At 40.2% G+C, this 26,343-nt stretch overlaps 1 protein-coding gene across 4 annotated transcripts; it reads left to right on the top strand.

Moving 5' to 3' along the window:
• Window positions 1-1,927: 1,927 nt before the first annotated feature.
• On the top strand, window positions 1,928-24,838 carry SIRT1 (sirtuin 1). 4 transcript variants are annotated; one of them, XR_009763936.1, is made up of 10 exons: window positions 1,928-2,606; window positions 3,530-3,646; window positions 6,390-6,631; window positions 7,584-7,736; window positions 11,412-11,559; window positions 13,132-13,211; window positions 18,679-18,865; window positions 19,199-19,774; window positions 21,802-22,034; window positions 22,737-22,826. XR_009763936.1 is itself a non-coding variant. In XM_061635157.1 (10 exons), exons 3-10 carry the CDS (start codon window positions 3,535-3,537, stop codon window positions 23,045-23,047), a joined length of 1,809 nt encoding a protein of 602 aa, XP_061491141.1. In that variant the 5' UTR covers window positions 2,521-2,606; window positions 2,956-3,056; window positions 3,530-3,534; the 3' UTR covers window positions 23,048-24,838. The 4 variants fall into 4 exon arrangements, 2 of the variants coding, with proteins under 2 accessions (XP_061491140.1, XP_061491141.1); XR_009763937.1 differs by lacking the exon at window positions 21,802-22,034 and adding an exon at window positions 22,233-22,343 and having other exon boundaries at window positions 22,737-22,821; XM_061635157.1 differs by lacking the exon at window positions 21,802-22,034 and adding an exon at window positions 2,956-3,056 and having other exon boundaries at window positions 2,521-2,606; window positions 22,737-24,838.
• Window positions 24,839-26,343: the final 1,505 nt, after the last annotated feature.

The following is a 26,343-nucleotide window of genomic DNA, read 5'->3' on the forward strand; positions in this document are numbered from 1 at the left end:
GCAATTCAAAAGTAATCAGGGGGAAAAGTAACTGCAGAGAGTGAAAAAGATGTCAAACAATGGGAAGAGGTAAATACTTACAAATTTGTATATTGAGAAGTAAGTTAAACAGCAAATAAAAGTCCTGATTATTTAAAAAGAACAAGACATTGCATATAGTGTTGAGGAGCATTATGGGATGTCTGTGCAAGCAAGTCTAGGGAATATCTTGAGGTGACTGGTATCCATTTACTGAGGTACTGCTGTAAGTGAAAAAGTGAGGCATGTTATTCACACACTACATTCAGTAACAACTCAAATGAAAGACACTGGCACAAACTGATCCTATGGAAATGTTAGTGGATGTATGACTCCTTAGGAAGAAGCCCAGTGTGACTATAGCTATACAATAATCCCAAACTATAAAACTATTCTTATTATTAAACTATTAAAAAGAAAGCTATTTTTGAAAACAAACCTGAAAAACAGGAAAATGTCACATTGAAATGAATCTTACATCCACAGATTTGGAAAATGTGATTACAATACCAGTTAATATGTCCGTTTCTTAACCTGAACTGCTGTGGATGCATTTGACTTGTTTCCTTAACTCTCAGAATCACAGGCTACACCTATGAGAGGCTTCCTTATGCCTTATTCTTGGCATCTTTCGTGATATTTCCAGTCTCCTTTACAAGCAATTATTAACCCAAAAATTGTTGAATGCGCAAAAAAAAGCATAATTTCTTCTGCACTCTTCTTGTTGTGTGAGATGTACCAAAACAAGAGGTGTAAGGGAATCTTAATCAAGAGGCGAATTTGGCAAAAGAACCCAAAACAGCAAAATTGATTATTCCTAGCCTAATGCTGAAGATGTTCCCTCTGAAGTCATCCCCATTTATTTGGGACTGTGCTTATCAGCCAGGTTTGGTCTGCTGATGGTGTACCCAGGGTGCTGAATTATTAACTATATCTTTTTAATCTGCTATCTGTGTGTAATGGCATGTTTTTAAATTTTGCTTTCTGTTTTGTTTCATGAACATGTTTGTATAATTTTTTGTTTAAAAGCTCCCTTCGATACCATTTGGCAGAAAGGCAGTTTGTAAAGTTTTTTTAAAAAAAGGCCCTTAAAAGGGCAGAAATAGTATTTCAGTGGGAGTATTTCAAATTACAATCTGATGCTTAAGATTGCTCTTTTGTATATATTATTTATCCCCCACCTTTTTTGAAATCAGAGACACACCACCACACACTAATTGTTCTCCTGTGCAAGGCAGCGGTCTTCCGCTGTCTCTTAATGCTCCTCTCCTCACATGACCTCTCCTGGAGTCCCACTGCAGCAGCCGGCTGGCCGCCTGACTTTAGCGCGCTTTCCCTTTTGACAGCCCATTCCCACAGCAAACTCTCGTCCCCGAGTAGTCACGCGCCCGGTGAGACCCTCCTCTCTATTTCCGTTATCAGCGACATCTGCAACCTCTGCTGCCTTAGAGCCTTTTCCTTTCACCCCCCCCGGCTTTTGTTTATGCTTGCTACGTTTCAATCTTTTAAAAAGCCCAGCCGATTTACAAAAGCATTTACGACCCATTTCTTTCCACGTTCTCTCAGAAGTAAATCCCGCAGAGATTTCCGCCTCCGACAGTGCCAACTCTGACAACCTTAGAAAGAACCAGAACAGACACTAAAGGAATTCCTTTGCAGTATTTTAAAGCCAAGTTTTATATAATACAATGTATAATAGTTTCAACAGAACTTGAGTCATCTTTACTCCTTCAGCGGGGCAGTTTGTATAGAAGTTAACGACAGAAAAGCTGGGGACATCACGTGATTGCAGCCGCTACACCGCAACCCTCCTTTAGCTGCTCATTGCCCCATCCCAATCACGTGATCCGGTTTGTTGTTGTTGCGGCCCGACGCAGGGCGGCTGCCCGCGTGGGCGTCGGCGAAGTCACGTGACGCATTTAAAACTCTCCCTGAGGTGGGGGAGGGAGATTGGCTTTTCTGTCTACGCTCGGCGTCGCTGTGAGCTGTTGCTAGCTGGGCCGAGACCGGGGGGGGGAGTTGGCCGAGTGACTGAAAGGAGCGAGAGGGAGGGAGCAGTTGCTCCTGTTCCAAGATGGCGGACGGGGAGACGCCACTCCTCCAGTCCTGGAGCGGCGGCCGCAATACCAGCGACAGCGCTGCGGTAGCCACCACAGAGAGCCCAGAGCCAGCTCTTAAGCGTCAACGCCGGGGCTCAGCTGACAGCGCCGGCCCAGCCTCTGTGGCCGCGAAGAACACCAGCGGAGAGACAGAGGTGGCTCCGCAGATAGAAAGCGCCGCCGCGGAGGCCCCGAAGATGGAAAAGGAGGTCTCTGCCTCCGCCGCCGGTGCCGAGCTGGGAGAGGCCACAGTAACAGTGGGAGGAGGGGAAGGATGGAGCTGTGCGGACAGTGGGTTTAGGCGGTGGGGCCTGGCCCGAGAGGAGACGCCACCGCACCAACTATTGCAGCCGCCGCCGAGGCGGTGGCCGAGCCAAGGGGAGGGAGCGGAGGTGGCGCCTGCCGGAGGCGCAGCGGAGATGGCTATTGGCTGCGGGCCGGCGCAGTGTTCGAACGGCGCTGTTGAGGCGGAGGTGGCCACGCACTCTGGTGAGGAGCCACTCGCAGTGGGACGGAGGGGGGCAGGTGGTTGTAGGAGCGCGACCACGTCGTGGAGGACGTGGAGTAGCAGTAGCCTCACTTGCCTTGCTCTTCAGTAACACGCGCAGGCAGACATCTGCGTATTAACTGCAGGGAGAGACTGGACAGCGCCGGCACCCTCGTTTTCCTTCCTCCTCTAACCCCAGATCAGTGAGAGTAAAGCTGTCCGGGCTGGGGGAATAAAGGCATTACTTAACACTCCACCCTAGACCTAGAGGCAGAATTCTCCTCAACAGCTAATTCCGAAAGGTCTTGGGAAAGCTTCCTTGACACATTTTTAATGTCTGTATTAACTTAGGACTCTTCCCACCCTATCCACCGGTCACTGCGAAAGTGATGGTGCGAGAAGAGAGAGAGAGTTGGGGCAGTAAGTGAAGGCGACAAATTGTTTACTCGAAAGTAAGTCACGTTGCTCATGGGGCTTACACTCAGAGTAAGAGTGCATAGAATTACAGTCTTGATCAACAGCCTGTTCCTGGGAGGAATAAATTTTCTGAGGGTACAGAACTTAGTCTGAGTCTGTGAATGCTTGCTTAGTAGCAAAAAACTAACAGGCCGATGTAGAAGAGAGATTTCTGGCAAATCGTATCTTTTTTTATTTCTTTCACACACATGACAAGTTACGTCAGCAGGAAAAAAAATCCCTCTTCTATGAAACTCTTGAAGATACAGTTGCAATAAATTTTACACACATTTTATTTCTATAGCAATTAAAACTCATATAAATGCATATCAATGTAAACATGGTAAAAGCCCAGCTTAAAAGGAATCTTGTTACATCTTGTAGGTGAAGTACAGTGCAACTTGCTGTAGATGTGATGCCACTTCTATCTGATGATTGTTGTTTTCTCTGTTTAATGTTTTTTTTACAGATAATATGGTTTTTAGTGATGAAATAATTGCAAATGGCTTCCATTCCTGTGAGAGCGATGAAGATGATAGAGCCTCTCATGCAAGCTCTAGTGACTGGACTCCAAGGCCGCGTATAGGTAGATATTTAGAAATCAATCTAGGGATTGAAGTTAACTTTTAAGATCCACCCCTGCTCTCCCTTCTGTGTTTCTTTTTGTTCCAAGTCATATATAGGCATCTGTGACATTGTTGCTTTCCTTTATGTAAATCTGCACTGTGGCTTGCTGAGATGTCAGTGTATTTTGTTGCTCACTTGGCATCAGAGGAGCAGCTGAGTAAAAAATGCCCCCGTTTCTGTCATTCCATGTTACCATCTCTACACTGGCACAGAGCTGTGCAGCACTCTCAAATATCTCTTTCTTCAGTTCTGCAAATCCAGGATTAGTACCTGAGGACAGAACTATACATTACATGTATTTATGTGATTCTTTTTACAGATTTCTTTTTTGTTTTATAAAATGCTGAAACTGAGGTTGCAGTTTGAAGGGGGGACCAATATGGGGGCAGAGGGGCTTCCATCCTGACCCCCTGGAGTGTTTTCTTGCCGAAAATCACCTTCCTAGCTGCTTTTTCTCCCATAAGGGAAAAAAGTTCCTCAGCCCTCCTTTTGCTTTCAGATGCAATTCAAGAGAGGTTAACAGTTTAAATAAGGGCATCCTTTGCCTGATAGGATATTGATATTTAACCATAATCAACTAAATAAGCAATAATTAACTAGTTAATAAACAGGCACTCTGACTCTAAAAGCACTCTGTGACATAGCTTGATACTAAGATCTGCTGCACCAAGAAATAAGGACATAGGATGGGTCGTGCTATCGGCCCTGCCAGTGCAACCTCATAAAATCTTTGCACTGAACAACTATTGTAAGCCAATCTGAGACCCTGGGTCAGTGCTATAGAGCAGGTGGGCGTCCGCCAAATTATGACATAACAGCTACTATTGTTTAAAATAGTCAACATAGCACAGAAATGAGTGCAGACATATCAAGGCTTGGAAAAAGGATGTAATGAGGCTCGGTTATATTATCCTATATAACAATTTTACCAATACAGAATAATATATACTGGTACAATTATATATCTTAATTATAATCTACTATATATCTTAATTATACATTTAGGTTGCTATATATAAATAGTGTGTCTCATAATTGAATTTATGGCATTAGCCTTATGAATAGCTGGGGGTGTCAGGCATCAGATGCCAGCTTAATCATATGTGATGGGATTGTCCCCCAATATCGGAATTTGGGAAGAATGAGCTGGCTGTCATTTATCAGGTTGCTAGATGTAAATTAAAATGTTACTCTTTTATGATTTCACTAGGTCAGCCTTGTAAAGAAGCCCACAGAACTTACTACCATGCAAAATATTTACTAGCCTGTTGTAGGCTAGCCATGGAGGGACAGAGAGCTCTGCCCCTTCTCCATCAGTCCACTGCATTTCTTTGCTGGGTATAGAGGAGGGTGGTCATTTTTTCTCCTCTGGCAATGCACTTGGTTTCTGTACTGGGCACGGAAATGTTGGAGCAGTCCATCACTCCTCTGCCAGCCTGCTCAGTCACCTGCACATAATTCCTTGTCGCCTATGGCTACAGGGTGAATGCTTAAATACAAGGTTGTACTATTCCGTTTAAATGGCTCTATCTTGGTAAAACACAAGGCACTAATTTAAAATTTGTTTTTGACAACAGAAGTTATTGTTGTCAAGTACTTGCAATCTAAAGGTCATTTCTAGTATCAGAATGACTGAGGAAGCTTTGAGGGTAGCTGAAATGGAAAAGCTGCCTAAGAAGAGAGGTTAATTGTGATAGGTTAATAAATGAGTGTAAGCCTTTTGTATGATGCTGGAATGTTGACCCTCTAGGGGGAAAATACCTATTTCTATTTAGTGTTTGTGGTTTTGTTCTGTGTAGTTGATTTTTTTGTATACAGTGCCTTGCAAAACTAATCGGATCTGACCAATGCTCGCATATTACTGAATTACAAATTACATTGGAATTTCATTCTGTATGATATTTTATTTTGAAACAATGAAACTCAAAATGAATTATTGTAAGGTGACATTGGTTTTATGTTGGGAAATGTTTGTAAGAAACAAAAAAAACTGAAACATGTTGCTTGCATAAGTATTCAAGCCCCACACATTAATATTTAGTAGAGCCACTTTCTCTGCAATAACAGCTTTAAGTCTTTTGGGGTAGACATGTACCAGCTTTGCACACATTGTCAGAGGGATTTTGGCCCATTCTTCTCGGCAGATTCACTCCCGGTCATTCAGGTTGGTTGTGGACCATAATTTTCAAAGAGTGCCGCAGATTGAAATTACAATGTACCGTTTGTAATTCAGTAATATGCGAGCATTGTTTTTAAATTGTTTTTTTAAGTGTTTTTAAATTTGTATATTTATATATTTGTTTTTAATGTTTTTAATTGTTGTAAAACCGCCCAGAGAGCTTTGGCTATGGAGCAGTATACAAATGTAATAAATAATAATAATAATTGGTCAGGGGTCTGATTACTTTTGCAAGGCACTGTATATAACCATTTATATATTACATTATATTTCTATACCTATATTCGTGGAATTAATGTCAAAATAAAATATTATGGATATTATGTTGCTCACAGGATACGTCACTCATAATGCCAAGGCATGCTGTTTTGTGTCCAGTATATTGCAACATGGTTTTCAGATTGGTGTGCCACTTCTTTTGAAAATGTGATAAAGGATACAGGCTTAAAAATTGTTGCAGAACCTTCTCCGTCAAGTTGAATATGTCGCGTCAACCAGATCACAGTTGCTTTATTTTCTACAGGTCCATACACTTTTGTCCAACAACATCTCATGATAGGCACAGATCCACGTGCCATTCTGAAAGACTTGTTGCCAGAAACCATTCCTCCTCCTGAACTGGATGACATGACATTATGGCAAATTGTTATTAATATTCTGTCAGAGCCACCTAAAAGGAAAAAAAGGAAAGATATTAATACTATAGATGATGCTGTGAAACTCCTACAAGAGTGTAAAAAAATAATTGTCTTAACTGGAGCTGGGGTATGTATTTAATGTTGAATAGAATAAATGGATAATTATTTGAGTTTTTAATTACTCTGATGCAAGCATGTGGATTATGTGAATGGGCTGTTCTCTGTTGTGCTAGTGTTAATATTGCACCTAGGCAGATCTTTCATTATAACGTACAAGAACAGAGTCTGATTGTTCATGCCACAAAGCTCACAGTTCTTAGTAGAATATTTATATCCCACTTCCCCAAAATATGCTCAAAGAAATATAATATGTACTCTAGTGGACAAATAACTAAATGCTGTAGCAAAGGCATTAATTTGAAGGCCATGCATCTTTCATTCTCTGCAACAATTCCATATAAAGTCTAATCCCACATCCTTCTTAGTTGTAGAGCATAGGTTTGAACACTGAACTTCCAACATCAGAATATTTTATTCCCTTGCTCTGACACACTACATTTTTGAGGCATTAGCAGCTACCCTTGTTTCTGTAGTTCAAGTGCTATGCAAGTGACTCTTCAAGGGTAGTTAGAAAGGTTAATGAAATAATCAGGTGGTCTGTTTTAGTTTGTGTGGAACTGAGATGATACCTTTTAAATAAAGAGGATTATTATTGGCTTTGAAGTGGCTGAACTGAGACTTTGATTTCCTCTGCCTCTCTCTAGCCTGTTTAAAAAGTGTGTTGGATTTTCTGAAGTAGTTTTGCTATAGTTGCAACTGGAATTTCCTCATGTGCACTTTTTTTCCCTCATGTGCCAAGTAATGGATAGTTATAAAAATGTAATATTTCTTTTGCCAGAAGAAAATAATCAACTGGGGTGTGTGAATATTTTTATTTTATTTATTCAAAAGCACTTTTAAACAGCTTAATATTTTAATTTTTTTACAGCATGTTGTCGTAATGTCCAATAATTCTATTGCAGCAAATACAACATTATAATACACAATTGATGTTTACTATAGTATGTAACCCATTTCAGGTATCTGTTTCATGTGGAATTCCTGACTTCCGATCAAGAGATGGTATCTATGCACGCCTTGCAGTAGATTTCCCAGATCTTCCTGATCCTCAAGCAATGTTTGACATTGAATACTTCAGAAAAGATCCAAGGCCATTTTTCAAATTTGCAAAGGTGCTTTTTCTGTCTTGCATACAGGGACAGCATTTGATACCACCCAATGTTTAGATGCTATTGTGATTTATGCCTCTAGTACAGCGTCTCATACACTGAAACTTCGTTTGGGAGAGATCTCATTTTCTGGATGATGTGGTATTTGTATGTCAAGCTGTGGCATAAATACCTCAGGGTTAGAATTGAGGCGTCCTTCAAAAACCAAAGATACGGTTTTGAAAACTTTCTACTTATAGAAATGCATTTGTTCATAAAATTAATTAGTAACATAATTAATTAACAGTACAAGTCAAATTGACATACACTATTAATGAAATCAGAATCAAAAGCTGAAAGTTTCAGGTGGCTATTCCTAGGAACCACATACCTCTGTATGCAGGTTTTCAGCTATGCTAAAATTAACATAACAGTTCAGTGTCTTAATTTTTTTTATCTTGAAACTAAATAGTGTGGGGGAATTATATGCTATTCAGTTATTGCATCTTAAATTATTTACAAGCATTCCAACAAATAATGTACAAGTTTTATTTGAGTATAACATTTTAAACCACATTGATTGATTTCCCCTCCCTCACCTGTCAGTTTTGTTTTAGTTTTTATATTTTCATTTTTGCTTATTAAGTGTACGTTTAACAAGTTAAATTAGATCTACATCAATTTAGGGTTGCAGAAAACGTTCATAAAAGTTGCCACAAGAGCTTGAATTGTCTGGTTTGGCATAGTAAAGAAAAACAAAGAAACCTACAGCCCAGTCTTATTCCTGTTTATTTAGATATAAGTTCAGCTGGATTCGGAGAGATTTAGGGTGATATCCAGCGAAATCATACTCTTGAGTAAATCCATTGGCATCAATGGACCTAAGTTCCTTGTCCATCAATTTTAGTGTCAGCTCTGAGTAGGATGTTGGATATTACCCTTATTCTCAATAAGTGCATGGAATTGCAGTCAGCAAACCAGGTTCTTAATTGACCGTTCTTATAAACATACATAGCTGTTTATTCTTATGATAAAAAAAGTTATTACAGTATTTGATTTATATCCCGCCCTTCCTTCCAGCAGGAACCCAGGGCAGCAAAAAAAGCACTAAAAACATTAAAACATCACAAAAACAAACTTTAAAACAAAGCGAAACATCTTCAAAAACGTTACTTTAAAAAGCTATCAAAACATCTTTTAAGATTACAAACATTTTAAAAAGAAGGTTTAAGAACATATTAAAAAGCAATTACAACAGATGCAGACGGGGATAGGTCTCAACTTAAAAGGCTTGTTGAAAGAGGAAAGTCTTCAATAGGTGCCGAAAAGATAACAGAGATGGCGCCTGTCTAATATTTAAGGGAAGGGAATTCCACAGGGTAGGTGCCTCCACACTAAAGGTCCATTTCCTATGTTGTGCAGAACAGACCTCCTGATAAGATGGTATCTGCAGGAGCCTCTCACCTGCAAAGCGCAGTGATCGACCGTGTATATGAAGGATAAGATGGTCTTTCGGGTATCCTGGCCCCAAGCTGTATAGGGCTTTGTACACCAAAACTAGAACCTTGAACTTGGCCCGGTAGCAAATGGGCAGCCAGTGCAATTCTTTCAGCAGTGGGGTGACATGTTGGCAATACCCTGCCCCAGTGAGCAGTCTCGCTGCCACATTTTGCACCAGCTGCAAATTCCGGACCGACCTCAAGGGCAGCCCCACATAAGAGCACATTATATTAATCGAGCTTGGAGGTTGCGAGTACTTGGACCACAGTGGTCAGGCTATCCTGGTCTAGGAACAGCTGCAGCTGTCTTGCCAGCCAAAGCTGGTAAAAGGTACTCCTAGCCATTGAGGTCACCTGGGCCTCTAGCGACAAAGATGGATCCAGGAGCACCCCCAGACTACGAACCTGCTCTTTCAGAGGTAGTACGACCCCATCCAACGCAGGCAACTGACCAATTATCCAAACTCTGGAACCACCAACCCACAGTGCCTCCGTCTTGCTAGGATTCAGACTCAGTTTATTGGCCCTCATCCAGCCCACCACTGAGTCCAGGCGGCGGTCCAGGGCTTGCACGGCCTCTCTTAATTCAGAGGCTATGGGGAAATAGAGCTGGGTATCATCAGCATACTGCAAATCTGATGACCGCTCCCAAGGGCTTCATATAGATGTTAAACAGCATGGGGGACGAGATGGTACCCTGCGGCACCCCACTGCACAACTGCCACGGGGCTGAAAGTCATCCAATGCTATTCTCTGAGAAGGATCTTGGAGATAGGATCGGAACCACTGTAAAACAGTGCCTCCAATACCCATCTCACCAAGTTGGCCCAGAAGGATACCATGGTCAATGGTATCAAAAGCCGCTGAGAGATCAAGTAAGAATTACAGGGTCGCACTCCCCCAGTCCTTCTCCCAATAAAGGTCATCCATCAGGTTGACCAAGGCTGATTCAGTCCTATAACCAGGCCTGAACCCAGAATGGGATGGGTCAAGATAATCTGTTTCATCCAAGAGTACTTGCAATTGCTGTGCCACAACCCTCTCAGTCACCTTCCTGAAAAAGGGTATTTGCGACAGGTCAGTAGTTGTCACAAACCAATGGGTCCAGGGTAGGCTTTTTCAGGAGTGGTCAGATCACCACCTCTTTCTGAGTGGCTGGTACCACTCCCACAATGATGTGTTGACCACACCCTGGATCCACTCGGTCAAACCCCCTCCGTGAGCTTTAATAAGCCAAGAAGGGCTTAGTTTTTCTTTGTATATATAAATTCTAGGATTTAGAATAGAAAATTCCATTGTAAAGGTCTTTGGTACAAATTTTAAATAGATGTAAACTTCCCAAAGTGCTGCTATTTCATGTTTCTATTACATATAGTTTTTTATGCCAGTATTAATCATTTAGTAGCAACATGGCCTAAGTTTTATATGCTTTTTCAGTACAACCTAGAATTCTTTTGGGGCTATATCTGCCTATAGGATTGTGGGTATTAAATAGCTAATTCATACTCTTCCTAATGATCATCATTTGTGGGGCTTGGAAGATAACGTTTTTCAGAGTAATGGGTTGGATGCAGCACTGTGTGCAGGAGAAATAACACTTGCACAGTGGGACTTCCCTTTCCTCTTCTTGCTTCGTATGCCCTCAAAATATGCTTCAGAGGGTCCTCCAACTTTCTTTCTGGAGTAGGTTTTGAGGGTTCATGGGAAGAGGGGGAAGAGGGTTTAGGGGAGAGGAGAGGAGGAGAAAGTTCTTTTGCGTGAGTAGAAGTCGGCTGCACTAGCAGAACAGCATTGGATATGACCTCATATTTGTAATCATTTAAGTTCTGTACAACATCTGTGTTCACTGGTGACAGGCTGGTGGGAATGGGTGGTCTCTGAGTCTTCTCCATTTGTTACTGCTGTATTGTAGTAGTATTTTATGCAAGCCAAAAATTTAACACAAATTGGATGAAAATTGTAGTTGTAATTCTGAGCTCAAACGACTAAGACTGTAGTCTTATGCATACTTATCTTGGAGTAAGCCCTTCAAGCACAGCTGGAATTACTGCTTAGTAAACAACTCAGGATTTGCTCTCCACATCAAATTTTTATATATTGTTAAGAGAAGGATACTATTAAACAACATTAAATACGGCTGAATTTTAAACAAAAATTGAAATGTAACACTTGCAAACTTTAATTTTTTCTAATTCTACAGGAAATATATCCTGGCCAGTTTCAACCATCTCTCTGTCATAAATTTATAGCTTTGATGGATAAAGAAAAAAAATTGCTTCGGAATTATACTCAGAACATAGATACGCTGGAACAAGTGGCAGGAATTCAAAGGATAATACAGTGTCATGGTTAGTCAGATTTAAATTCCTAGATCTAAGGGTAATTTTAATGTGCATAGTAGTTGATGCATGTAATTTTTCAGCATTTTGCAGTTTCCACTTACTTCCTAGGGAATATAGGATAGGATCAGTGTTTTGAAACATACTTTTATTAATCTGAAAACAATTATGCTTCAGCTCTCTGATAGTGAGTTCTGTTGCAGTATCCCTCAAATTTTCAGGTTTCATGTAATATTATAAAACTGACTAGTCTTATACTTATAGCGATAGCAAGAGGAAAGATACAGCTGCTTAGCAAGAAACAAACCTGATAGCACCTTTCAGTGTTTCACCTGACAAGTGCGCAAGCTTTCAGCACTCATATTCAATTGCGTTAATCTTAGAGTTAACATGACTCCCTTATCTTAACATTTCTGGCCACGGGTCTGTAATATTGAAAGCATAGAACACATTTTCCTGTCACTTAGGAAAGCACAATATAAGCAGAAATCCTGTTGGGACCACAACAAGGGTAGTTAACACAAATAGCTAAACTAGGTTTCTGCTTTGCTTGGCTCTTTTTTATCCATCCTTAATTTTTGCTATATCTAGTGGTAAACATGGTGGTCCTCTTCCACAGACAAGGTAAACATTTGTGTGTACTGGGGGAAATCTTCTGATACACAGAAAAAAAAGTTGGAAAATTGATAATTATAGAACCATCAGTTGTAGGGTGGGAAAGGGGTGCAGACTGGCCTGCTAGAGTGTATAACAGCTTGCCCTGGATGGGGTGATTTAGATGGTGGATTTCCCTCCCCAAATCTAAGCTGTGTGTCTAAGACGTCTGCTCCCTTTAAAATAAAATAGAGGAGAAGTGTTTTCTTTGATCTTATTTAATTCTTTCAGCTCGAAGGAGTGCGGAGCTCCTAACAGCTTAAGTATCATGGAAAGAGTATCTTTGTGAAAATATGATTAGTTATTTATTACATTTATTTCCCATCTTTTCTCCACGGAACCCAAGGTGATGCACATGGTTCTCCTCTCCTTTATCCTCACAACAATCCTGTGAGGTAGATTAGTCTGAGAGACAGTGAGTCATCCATGGTCACCCAGTAAACTTCAAGGCTGAGTGGAGATTTGAACCCTGGTCTTCCAGGTCCTACTCCAACACTAACTACTATACCACACTAGACTGTGAGGGTTTGCTTTTTAGCCTCTTTTCTGGAGCCTGTACTGTGTCTATAGTGTGGTAGATACGGTCTTTTGAAAGGTAAAGAAAATTACAGAAAGAACTGATTGAACAAATGAAATAACAATGGTTGATATTCAACTAATTTATACTTGGAGTGGGCCCATTGAATCAAAGGACTTGATTTCAGTGGATCTACTTGGAGTATAACTAATGTTGGATATCATCAAATTAATTTTATGAGCTAAGTGCAAACATGTAAGTCAAGCCATCTATACTATTATGTGTTCACATTCTCTGACCAGTGTGAGTTGAATAAGTTACGTCAGCTTATATTCAAATTCAGATAATGTTTGAGTTATGCTCTAAACAGCATCTTTCTTTGCTTCCGTGTGTGTGTGTGTGTGTTTCAGGTTCCTTCGCAACAGCTTCTTGCCTCATCTGTAAATACAAGGTTGATTGTGAAGTTGTTCGAGGAGACATTTTTAATCAGGTAAGAATATTAATTCTCTACTTTAATAAACATCAGATACATTTTAAGTGACAATCATAAGCACACTTAAGGAGTAAGACCCATTGAGCTAAATGGGTCTGAATAAACATGCTTAGGATTGCGCTGTTAATGAAGAAAAGTCTTCACTGAAATCTGAGTGTTAAGAATTATTGGATAAAATCTTATCCTTGCATCTAGTAATGTAGTGTTACAGCAAAGTGAACTGCAGCAGTTCAAGAATTCACAACTCTTTTGACTATTTCCATTTACACAGAATCAGTTGTAGTTCTCAAAACAAGTGCAGTTCTTTTTTATTATATTTATATCCCACCTTCAATTCCTCCAATGAGCTCAAAGCACGTTCGAGTCTTCAAGCCAGAATGTTTCTTTTAGGTTAGCTCAGATGAGACACTTGGACTTTTATTTTCATCAGTATCTTAGCTAAGTTGCCTTAGAGCTAGCAGTGATCTGGCTGCCATGATGAAGTACTTGGATTCCACATATTCCCTGCTTCCCTTTTTTAAAAAAATCCCAAATGTTCTGGTTATGGGGGAGTTGTTAAACTTACTTTGTGGACACTTGGTTATCTAAGAGCTTGGGCAGAGGGCTTGAGCTGGATTTCAAGTAATTCAGTGTTTCCCAACTTTTTTTATGTTTTTGTTTGCTGGACTACAGTTCCCATAATTCCTGACCATTGGCCATGCTGGCTGGGGCTGATGGGAGTTGTAGTCCAGCAACAAAAAAATAAAAAGAGGTTGGGAAACACTGAAGTAATTGAAGGCTGGTGTTTCTAAGCCTTGTTCCTATTTCCCTCTCCTGCTTCCTCCCATGTTGTCCACCACCATCCCAGATCTTGGCTCCAACATCCAGGTCAAAATCAACAGTAGCTATTTTCTTTGAGTACTGTCTAGTATTTCATTGGAATACTGTGCCCTGGGTTCCTGTACCCTGAGGAGGATATAGTCAAATTGGAACAGGGTCAGAGGAGAGCAACAAAGATGGTCAGCAGTATGGTAAACAATATGGTAATGAAATCCTTTGAGGAAAGGTTGAAGAAACTGGTATGTTGAGCCTGGAGAAGATGACTGGGGTGGGGGGAGACATGAAAACATCTGAAGGGCTGACACATAGGATAAAACCAAGACTTGGCCTCTGCTGCTGACCCAGAGGAAAGGAATAAATCTAATGGGCTTAAGTAGGAGAATAGATTTTAGTTGAACATTAGGATAATTAATGGTGTTAATGATGGGAACAATTTTCAAATGGAACCAATTACCCAGAGAGATGGTGGAAAAACTGGAAGCTGCTAAAATTACTCATATCTTTTATCCCTCTTATCATGTGACTTCCCTCCTTAACCTTTCGCTGGTTTCCTGTCCATTTCCAAATCCTACACAAGCTTCTTGTTCTTCAGATGCCCTTCTTTATCTTTGCTTCTTGTCCAACATGAAATTTGCCCTTCTTTATCTCTGCTTATTTCCTTTACGGTGACTTTGCTTGCTCAATCCTACCATCTTCAACTGTCCAAAGGTCTTCGACTTCCTGAAAAGACTCTGCCTGTTTTCCCTTGCTCCTTATGTCTGGAATTTCCTCCAAGAATGCCTCTGTGCAACTATTTTGCTAATTTTCTTTAAATCTCTCCTCAAAAGTCATATTTTCCAGGAAGAGTTCAGATCATCCCAATCCCTATACCTTATTGTAACTAAACCAAGTATGTATAGTTAAAATAGTAATATATTATTCTCCAGCCTACCCATATCTCTGTTTCCCGTTTCTCTGTTGTTCCCATGTCCATTTTTGATTATAAACCCCTCCTTGAGGTAGGAACCTGTTGTACCAGTTCTTCATAAAGCACCATGTATGTAGATGGCACTCCATTAATCAAAATAAACAAACTCTCTCACTTGAGGCCTTTACTCCAAATCTGGACAGCCATCTCTTTTTCCTTCCCTTATTATTAGCAGAGGTCCCGGAGCAGGTTACAGCAACCTTAAAATACAGTGTTAACAACAATTACAACTAAAATCACAAAATAGGGTGAGTATGTCTCCGGTGTCAAAGGCTAGGGTAAAGAGGTGCACCTTCAGCATTTGTCTAAAGCTGTACTGTGAGGTTGCCAGACACACCTCGGTGGGGAAGGGGTTAGGAGCCATCTCTGTGGCCCTTTCTCAGGCCACATCCCCCGAGGGTGGTGAAACTACCAAAATGGCCCCGTTAATGGGAATGCTCTTACTCTGGATTTCCTGCATCAATAGCAGAGGGTTAGACTTGACTGTCTGCAAAGCCCCCCCCCCCAAAAAAAACTCTGTGATTCATTGCTTCCTTTATACAAGGGGTGGTGAGCAGGGTATGGCCAGTGAGACGGATCCTGATCTTCTCCCTCCCTCAAAGCCCATTGTGACAGGTGGGAAGTTGTAGCTGTCAGCTGATTGGCACTAACAGACTAAAAAGTCTTAAAAAGCCTTACTTGCCAAAGAACAATCAGGAGCACCATTTAAGGCTCCCAGTTGCAGCTGCATTTCTACATGCCCCACACCTGACAACACATATGATCCTAGGTAGCCGTGTTTTTTGGAAAATGGCCAAGCATGATATATTGGGACCCATGCTGGGCTTCATTTGACCTGCAGGCCAGAGCTTTCCTACCCCTGCTTTATACATAATCTGTGTTGTGCTTGTGGTGTCAAAACATCTGGAACTGATTGATTCTGCTAAGGTGAATTTGTTTGCAGAACAGCTGCCAGAATGTTTGCAGTCCACCTTCTATAAGGGAAGGAAATATTTTCATGGATAAAAATCTCAGGCTCTAGGCTAGACGTGGCTTTAGGGGATAGGCTGAGGGTTAGGACAAGGTCCCTGGAGACGGAATTTAAAGGGCAGAGAGTCCAGAAACAAGGTGGTTGAAGTGAGGATGCATAGTGACAGTGGACTAAGAATTGGGAGGAATGTGCAAGTAAGACTAGGAAAGGAGGAGCTAAGGCAGCCATGTAATGAGCCCATTAAAGTTACTAGCCTTCAAAAATTGTTGTTAGCCTGCTAAGAGGCTAGTAGCCTAGGTTTTCATGCTAGCTGTGAAGGAGTGGAAGTCACTTCCTTTGCAGTCCGCAAGGAAACAGGCTTACCAGCCTCTTAGCAGACTAGGTTTTAAAAAAAGTCTTCTGCTGAGCAGAATTGTTTCCACTAAGCATGAGCCTGCTGTGTTGCCATGATGTCATAGAGGAAGACTCTTTCCTTCATGGCTGGCATGGTAACCAAGTAGGCTGGAGGAGGGAGAGAGAAAGCAATCTGTCTCTCCTCTGCCAGCCTGCTTCCTTACCTGCACAGGATTCCTAGTTGTGTAAGGGTGCCAGGTGAGATGTTAAATATGAGTAGACTGGGAAAGAACATTGAAAGCAGGGGTAGACAACATGATGCCATTCAGATGCTGTTGGACTCCCAGCTCTCATCAGCCCAGATAGCATGGCAAATGGTCAGGGCTGATGGAAGCTGTAGCCCAACAACAACTGGTCAGCACCACACTGGCTAACCCTGGGTTAGAGGGTTCAGGACTGTAGGGTGGCTAGGTAATACAGTCTAGAACAGGAGTGGCTAACCTGTGGTCCTCTAGATAATGTTAGATTTCTGTCAGATCCAGACAGCATGGCCAGTGGTTAGGGATGATAACTGTAGTCCAGAAACCTATGGAGGGCCACAAACCAGCCACCCCTGGTCAAGTTTGCTGTCTCTTTAAGGGTTACATAAAAAGAGTAACCTTATCAGTAATAACCTCTACAAGAACCTTATGACCTGACTCACAAGGGCACAATAAAGGCCAGGAAGCAGTGAAGGATGGAAAGTTGAATTTCAGGTTACTGGAACTAATATGCCAGTTCCTTGACTGTAGAATCATAGAATTGTAGAGTTGGAAGGGGCCTATAAGGCCATCGAGTCCAACCCCTACTCAATGCAGGAATCCAAATTAAAGCATTCCCAACAGGAGTCTGCCCAACTGCCTCCTGAATGGCTCCAGTGTTAGAGAGCCCACCACCTCTTTCAGAAATTGGTTCCGTTGTCATAACGCTCTAACAGTTAGAGAGTTTTCCTGATGTTTAGTCAAAATCTGGCTTCCTGCAACTTGAGCCCATTATTCCCTGGCCTGCACTCTGGAACGATTGAGAAGAGATCCCAGCCCTCCTCTGTGGAACAACCTTTCAAGTACTTGAAGAGTGCTATCATATCTCTCCTCAGTCTTCTCTTCTCAAGGCTAAATATGCCCAGTTCTTTCAGTCTCTGCTCATAGGGCTTTGTTTCTAGTCCCCTGATCATCCTTGTTGCACTCCTCTGAACCTGTATGATTATAGTTCTTTTTAAAATGTATGTTAATATGCCTGTAATAAAAGGTGATATCCATCTTTCACCACTCCAGAGTTAAGTTTAATTGATAATCTTCACTCTCTGCGTCATAATTTGTTTCTGTATGATAGAGAGATAATAAGCTCATGAAGCAGTCATTCACAAAAGCTGATCTTTAAAAGCAACCTTGACTGTGCTTCTATCTGTTGTGGCAGATAAAAGAAAATGCCTCTGAATTATTATTTGTGGTTATTTTACTCAAAACCCTGTTTTGTAATGTAGTGAATAGTAGGGATGTGCTAGAATTCCACCCAGTTTGGTTTTGGTTAACGAATTTTCCATTAATTCACTTATTTGCTATTGTTGCAGATCAGAATTTTATGTAGTGATTTTCTGAAGCTATTTTTGGAAACAGATTTTTTTTAAAAAAAATCCACATCTAAAATAAATGTTTTATCAATATTTCCTTCAATTTATCAACATCTACTTTATCTATATTTCTTTTCAAATTAACAATATTTTCTTTTAAAATGTTAATATTAATATCAGTATTTTTCCAAGGGAGGAAAAAACAGATCAGTGAAAGCAGTGGACTGCAGACAAAGAATGAACGTGAATCAATACCAGCCTGTTAGGTCAACCGAAGGCTTTCAAACTGGCACTGGCCAGTCAATCCCATCCCTAGTGTATGGACATATGTAGGGATAGCCAATGTGGTGCCCTCCAAATGATTCTGAATTCCAACTCCCATCATCCCTGATCTGCGAGCCCCTGCTAGGCTAATAGGAGGTGGAGTCCCAACAACATCTGGAGGGCACCACATTGGCTATCTCTTATCATATAGAATAGTTCTCTGGAAGACCTTTAAGTTCTAAATTTTCACATTGACCTTAAGTTCTAAATTTTCACTCATGAAAAATTGTTTAAATGGTTAGCATTCCCTTACTGAATACAATTAATGAATACAATCCGCACTTGTATGTCATCATTAGTTTAGCAGCACCTGAAATTGGATTTGGAAAATTTGTGTGTTATAAAAGATTTGTTGTCTATTGCAGCAAATGTATTGACAGAGTGAACTGTGTTTTTATCTGTAAAACAAAAACCAAAAATTAATGCAACCTTCTGTATGCAGGTTGTTCCTAGATGTCCCAGGTGTTCACCTGATGAACCACTTGCTATTATGAAGCCGGAAATAGTGTTCTTTGGTGAAAATCTACCTGAGCAGTTTCATAGGGCCATGAAATATGACAAAGATGAGGTTGATCTCCTTATTGTAATTGGGTCTTCACTTAAAGTAAGACCAGTTGCATTAATTCCAAGTAAGTGTTGCTTGCTCATGTATTGGGGAGGCGGGGGGGGAGTTTTTGTTTCAGACTAAAACATAAGTAACATCCTTACAACTGCCATGCTGTACAGTGCCAGGAATACTTGAGTTTAGGTAGCTTTTTAGATCTGGGAGCACTATAGAAACAAGGAATGTATGTATGTAGTATACTATATATAGAAAGTAATATTGCAGAAATCAGAATTCTAGATCACTTTTTAGATAGTGGATTTACAAGGAGTACCTAAAATCAGTAATCAGGTTTATTAATAGTAGTTGACATTCTATTTGTTTTAACATTTGTTTTAATTTTTTCTTAACTATGTAGGTTCCATACCACATGAAGTGCCTCAGATTCTAATTAATAGGGAACCATTGCCTCATCTACACTTCGATGTGGAGCTTCTTGGTGACTGTGATGTCATTATCAATGAATTATGTCATAGATTAGGTGGTGAATATACAAAACTTTGTAACAATTTAGTAAAACTTTCAGAAATAACAGAGAAACCTGCACGGCCGCACAAAGAATTGGAAGTATATTCAGCTGAGTTACCACCTACTCCTCTAAACATTTCTGAATATTCTAGTTCACCTGACAGAATTGCACCACAAGATTCTCAGGTGGTACATTCCGAACAATCTTTTGAATATAAAGCAGGAAATTCCGATGCTTCCTTGGACTCTAAAGAGAACTGTGTAGACGAAAAATTGCAGGAAGCACAAAACTCTTTAGAAAATACTGAAAGTCTTCCTGACCATTTGGAAAACCCAGAACATGTGAAGGAAAATGGATCTAACCAAGGGGAAAACAGAGAGAGAAATGAAAAAACATGTTTTGAAACATTGAGAAAATGTTGGGTTAATAGATGTGCAAAAGAGCAGATTAGCAAGCGGCTGGATGGTAAGTGCCACTACTTTCAAATTAAGGACCTATATTTTAGAACAATTTCAAAGTATTAAAACACAACAATTTTGTCTTGAAGGTTTCAATCAGTAGTGAATAACATTTTGTAAAAATGTCCTTATCTTGCAGTCAAAAACATGGGTAAAAACATACACAACTGCTTTAATAAATATTTATGCTAGTCCAGTAGGATAGGAAATCTAGAACAAACGAAAGGATTCCTCTGACTGAGCTTGCTAATCAAACGTTTGCAAGTGTTCAGATTATATGTAGGCAATATGATAGAACCTAAGTTAATTACTTAGTGCGCTTTCCAAACTAATGTCTGCTTTCCTAATATGAATGTTTTATCCGCTTATTTTTCTGTCGTACAAAGCAGTTGTGAGACCCACATGAAATGAGATAGCTAGTTGTAGTTATCTGCTGCTTTATCCCTGAAGGTCTTTAAAAATGTGATCCTGCCTATGTCCCTGGACAAAGCCCAAATTAGGCTATTTGTAATAAACACAATCTGTTGTAATGCTTTTTTTGTTCTGTGCAACAGACCTGGCAAGGGAATCTTTGTCCTAATTAGGCATGAAACATTTTACATTTGTAAAACGTGTATGGCTGATGAAGAATGAATATACTGGAATATTGTAATGCCTTGCAATATTTCAGGGGCAGCCAACATGGTGCCCTCCAGATGTTCTACATGGCATCTCCCATCAGCTTTAGCTAGCATGCCCAGTGGTCAAGAATGAAAGGAGTTGTAGTCCACAATATCTGGTATCACACTGGCTACCACTGGTTTAAACAATTAGGCTGCAATCCAAACTCCTGATCCACGACACAGATAAGGGCAGAGATATCCCCCTACCCAGCCCCAAACAGCTTTGCTGAGGGAAATCTCCCCCAAGCTGGCCCCACTACCATCACATGAGGGCACCAGGCCTGTGCTATCCCAACTCTAGGTTGTCACAACAGACAGCAGAGGTTTGCGTGCCTCCCTATCATCTGCTCAATCTGTGTTGAGTGGTGGAGCTGCAAATGTGGTAGTGGCTATACCTCTCCATCACACTCCACTGCTACCTAGCTAAGGTTAGGATCTGTGAGTTTTTTGCTGACAAGTACTGTTCTATGTGTTCTGTCTTTCTCACCCACATTGTGTTCTAAAGTTGCAGCCCTATACCTCCTTGCATGGGAGTAAGCATCACTGAGTTCAGATACATCTGTATATGACTGCTGTCAAGTACATTATGGGCCATTTCAAACCATCTAAAAAGTGGCGGTGGAATACCACTTTGGTGTGTCAGATGACGGAAATTTATATATCCCCATGGATATTATTTCCTTGCACCTTTCAACAGGAAGCATATTTTTGTTTCTCTCTCCTCTATCTACCCCCATTTCATAAAATCCAGAAGCAGCAGGAGTGGAAGGGGTCAGTTCAGGTGATCTTCAAACATAATTTGGAGGACTGGAAATTAGCTTTACAAATTTGAGCAATGTGGTTTTCCTGATTCAAACACCAGAGCAAACTACGTGCACGAGTGGGGAGAGAATATGTCAGACACAGTCTGACTTCTGATGATCCAAACCATGTTTTGAAGAATTGTCTGCACACAACCCGAAGTTTAAGACACTTAAGCTTTTGTTATTACTGCTGCTTTACAGCATCCAAAGCAACTCAGTTGTTGCATGGAAAAGCTAACAAGAATTTAGAAAACTGATTTTTCCCTTCAACTTACAAGGATTAGTGGACATGACAGTAATTTCAATACCAAGCTTCGTATATGAAGTAGTTCTTCACGTGGATTGTGTGAGTTTTCTCCACACCATTCAATTTCTTTTTCTGCAATGGCATATAGAAACGGACTCAGTATTTGTGATGAGCTGCTGCATATAAACGCTTTTCCATGTAGCAGCTGTAGTGTGCACCAATCCTAAGCTTTTGTTCATGCCTGTCAGATGTAAAGTTGCGGATATGTTTCTTGCATTATGAATTGTATTAAGATGGAACAGTATGTTTTCCTCTATTTCAGAATGTCTAATAGCATACTGGAGATAAAAATATGAATTTCTGAGTAAAACAAAATCTCACTCAGATGCATCTTGCTTGGATTGGAAGAGAATATTTTTCATCTACATACTACTTGCAGCATGAACAGCTTGCAGCAATCTCAAGAGTTGCACAGGCCTTTTATTGTAGCATGCAATTTCAAAGTCTGTCAAAAATGGTCTTGTAGTCAGCTGGCTTTTAATAAGCCTTTAGATGGTAAGCTCTGATGCTATGGCTGTGTTTTCTTTGATACAGTCATTAGCACAGTCTGACATAATTCCTAACTCGGATTTATCTTTTTGAGAAAAAAATAAGCTGGTTCTTTGGTAATAAATGAAAACAGTTGGATTGTAGTCTTCATAATTAAACCACAGGAATTAGTTACACAGTCTTAAAAGTTTTCCTTCCCTCAAGATCTTAGAATCTAGCCATGGATACATGAGACTGGAAGGGAGACACTCTTGAGTCAATATTGGAACCTTACGTACAGTGAGAAGCTTGGAGGGTAGTGGTGAACAGTGCAAGGTGAATGTCTTCATATGTTGCTGAATGCAGTTAACCAAATAGCATGCAATGAGCCCTTAAAAAGGGATTCCATAGATGTCCACATGTGAAAGTAAAATGCAGCTTTTTTATTATCCTTTAAAATTGCTGTAGAACTCTTCTAGGAGGAAGAAGAATGCAGTTAAGGGAGAGAGAGGTTTACCACCATTCCATCCTGTATTAACATCTCTTCTTGAATCCCATGTCCCTTTCACAATCGCCTCTATATTACCAGGCATTTATGTATATTTTCTTACCTAGAATTGATAGAGTATAAATGATAAACCATAACTATTAATGTGTTACAATCTTATGTAGGACTCCTTGGGATTATTAATGCCAAATAACTATTCTTGCTGATTGTATATGTTTCAGGTACCCAATACCTGTTTTTACCACCAAATCGATATATTTTCCATGGTGCTGAGGTATACTCGGACTCCGAAGATGATGTCATATCCTCTAGCTCTTGTGGAAGTAGCAGTGATAGTGGGTCCTGTCATAGTCCAAGCTTAGACATAGAAGATGAAAGTGAAATTGAAGAATTTTATAATGGTATAGAAGAAGATCCTCCTGACAGAGAAGAGGAGAATGGATATGGAGAAGATGGAATTAACCTTCAAGAATCTGAGTCTGTTTCTGTGAATGAGGCTGTAGGATTTGACCATTCAACAGACAAACTATAAAGTAATTATTGACTGGTTTCAGGAACTTTTCCACCAGCATTAGCAGTTTTGGCATGTTGGAATGAATGTGTACTGAATTTAGAGCAAGAAAAATATAAGGATGTAATGTTTATAAACAACTAGAGTAGATTTTCATGCATAGTTTTCTAACTTTTCCAATCAAATTCTATAAAGGCACACTCAACACTAATCTTTTTGAATTTTGAAGAAGGTACTAAGTATCCTTTTGTCACCCATTCACTTTTATTAAGTTTAATCTGTGTATGTATATACAGTATTTTTGCTTAACAAATTTCAGCCTATTTTATTTTTGAACCGTTTGAAAAAGCCATTGGAATGTTAATATAATATAAAGGGAACAGCTAATCTAGACCAAAGAATGGTATTTTCACACCTCTTGCTTTGTAACACTTTGATTTATTTAAAGCCTGCTGGTGTTTTTCTCCTAACTCTGTTACTCCATAATCTGTTTGTTAAACACACGTATTTCCCTAAAAGTTACTGTGGCAGCTATTTTTCTTAACATTAGCTTTCATGTTGAAATGCATGTGAGCATAGGCATCATAATGAACACCTGAAAATCCCCAACTACTTAGATTACTAGAAAGTGCTATTACAAAACAAAGGCAAAGAACTTTTTGTGGATGTGTAATAGTGTCTATTGGCTGACAAAATTATAGCAAAAAAGTGTTCAGTTAAATAACTCATTAAATTTGTTTGACAAACAATGGATAGGTGGTACAGGAAATCAGTATATGAAGCAACCTTTGGGTATGCTGCCAAAATGTGAATATGTAAATGTAATGAAGATGTATATAATCAGGATATGGGAGCAGTATTTATCCAACTACAAAAGTGCTTACACAAATACAAGGAGCAACTTACACATCTAATATAATACAGAAAGTTCAATTTAGGCGTAAATTTAAAATTTTTTGGAGAACCTAATGTCACTTGCTGGTACTGTGTTATACAAAAAGCAGCTACTGAAACTGGTCCAATATTGCTCCAAGGCTGCCTTTTAAAATGGATGTCAAAAATACTTCCAACTTTAGATCGCTTCCATCTTTAATAATTTGTTTCCTAATTCTGCATTTAATAGTATGTTTTATGTTTATTCTTGAAACCACTTTTCAACTGTGTCCCAAGAGAGCTCTGCCAGTTATTGATCATTCATGTGCATTGCTTTAGTATTTATACCATTTTGAAATACGTATAGTAGCTGTCCTTTTTAAGCAATTAATACATCTGTTCTGTAACAATAGCATAACAAAGTGTTAAGAATGGCCTTTCATGTTCATCTGAAAAATGTTGGCATGTTTTCTCATGGTCCCAAGTTCTAAATAACAGGACTTGCCAGACTACACTAAAGAATGCAATATGTTTAGCTTTGCTTGCATGTCAAAATGTATTTGTGCTATAGGAGATATTTTAAATGGAAATATTTTGTTTTTAAATTATTTTTACAGTGTGGATTATTTTCTGCTTTTATAATGTATATAGTGACTTTTATGTAACCAGCTGGCAAATGTTTTGTAGAAGACTGTTTTAAAATGACCTGGCTCTCTTCCTGCAACTTTTGAAATACAAAACCAGTGTTTTATACTCGTACAGTCTGTTTTAAGGTCTATTAAATTGTTTAACTTGAGGTTGCTGTTAAGAATGTGTGTGAAAAGCCTCTCACTGCTCTCATGAAAGATGAAATAGAATACAATTTGTGGAAAGTATACTGTAGTGTTTTTTCCCATCGGCCTTGACCATTTAGGGTTTCTTGTAATTAAAACCAATATGATGATTGCCTTAAAAGTTAGACTAAGTTTATTGTGAGATGGCTTGATCTTTTGAGCACTTTAGACCATGCCTCTATTAAATGCTTTAACTTTTCATTTTAAAGAATTGGTAGGACCACTGCAGATGTAATGCGGTCGGTCAGCTGTCCTACCAGTGCATTGTAGATAAAATGACCTGACTTTGGTGCTGATGATCCCTTTCCCTCTTCAGATCCTGCATGTCAATTATTTATGTATACACACAAAACTCGCCTTGTTTCAATGCTGGAAGTTAATTATGTTATTTCCACACTTCTGCTCCTGTTAGTGCCATATTATAATTTGCAACTTGGGTAGAAGTGAATTTCCAAGCTCGGATTTGAGCTTGTTTGGGTAGTGCCAAACAAGATTTGTAAGAGCAGCCTGCTGAACCTTTTCATCCTTCTTAAGAAACTTTTCCTATGTGTTGTATCTTGTATTTCTTACAAGAATGGGCTGCTAGAATATCCCAGTTACTTAAAATGACTATGTAATAGCTGACTCCATATAGCAAGTCATTTTCCTCAGGTAGCCTGACATCATGTGGGTTATAGCTCCACCTAGCGTCCAAAGGCAAGAATGGATTGAAGTCAAGACCTGTGGCATCAAGCCCCTCCACTCCACTTTCATTCTTGCCTTCATCCGAGGCTGTTGGATATTATTAGCGTAGCACAGAGTTTCTAGCTAAGTTGTGTATTGTGTGTGAGGATTGATTGGTGTTTCTTCCTCTCGTTTCCTTTCCTCTTCTCCGTTGGATAGAGTGTGTGGGACTGATTTCGTTCCCTTCCTTGCATTGTTTTCCCTAACTGGAAGTTGTTTGGGGGGGGTTGGCTTATTGGTTTCCTCTCCCCTCCTTTTTAGCTTTGCTGAGGGTTGTGGCGGCTGCCCTTCCCTTGGTTGGGAGCCCGTAGCTGCGGCTCCCCCTTCCAATTTGAACAGAGTTTTTCAGGTGGAGGCTTGTATGTTCGCACAAGGAGTCTCCCTGCAGCTCCTGCTGTGACGATCGTAACGCCGCCTCGCCTGTTCTTGCCGCCTGCTTCTGCAGCAGTTTGGCTATTTAGCGGCCAGGAACCTATGGCTGCGGTTTCCTCCTGCTTCAAATAGGCTATAACAACCTTGTTTTGAGCCGTTGGGCTGTTTCCCCCTCCCCCCATTCAGGCTCGCTACTGCAGCCGTTTTTTATAATCCTCTGCGGCCTTTCCTAGCTCTATAGCGGTCGTACCAAGTAAGCGGAGGCCGTTTTTTGCTCCAGAAGGCAGCGGTTTCTCCTTGCTTGCCTCTGTAAGGTCGCACATACTTCTCCCCGGCCGCCATTGCTTTTCTCCCTGACCAACTGTCACTTTGCTGTTTAGTTTTTCCCACTCTTTTTAGCGGGGCCCATTTTGTTTGTGTTTTTTCCACTCTTTCTGTTTGGCTCTGCTGGTTCCTTATAGCATAGAGTTATTAAGACCTGAGCCTCTCACCTTAATTTTTAATTGAAAGCGCAGA

This window comes from Rhineura floridana, chromosome 7, assembly GCF_030035675.1.
Source record: "Rhineura floridana isolate rRhiFlo1 chromosome 7, rRhiFlo1.hap2, whole genome shotgun sequence".
Taxonomy (NCBI): domain Eukaryota; kingdom Metazoa; phylum Chordata; class Lepidosauria; order Squamata; family Rhineuridae; genus Rhineura; species Rhineura floridana.

Excerpts from the sequence above, each read along its gene's own strand:
- SIRT1 (XM_061635156.1), top strand. The coding sequence starts at position 2,093 with ATGGCGGACGGGGAGACGCCACTCCTCCAGTCCTGGAGCGGCGGCCGC. Across the intron at positions 7,737-11,411 it reads CATTTTTCAAATTTGCAAAG|GAAATATATCCTGGCCAGTT; the intron begins GTGCTTTTTCTG and ends CTAATTCTACAG. Across the intron at positions 11,560-13,131 it reads AAGGATAATACAGTGTCATG|GTTCCTTCGCAACAGCTTCT; the intron begins GTTAGTCAGATT and ends TGTGTGTTTCAG.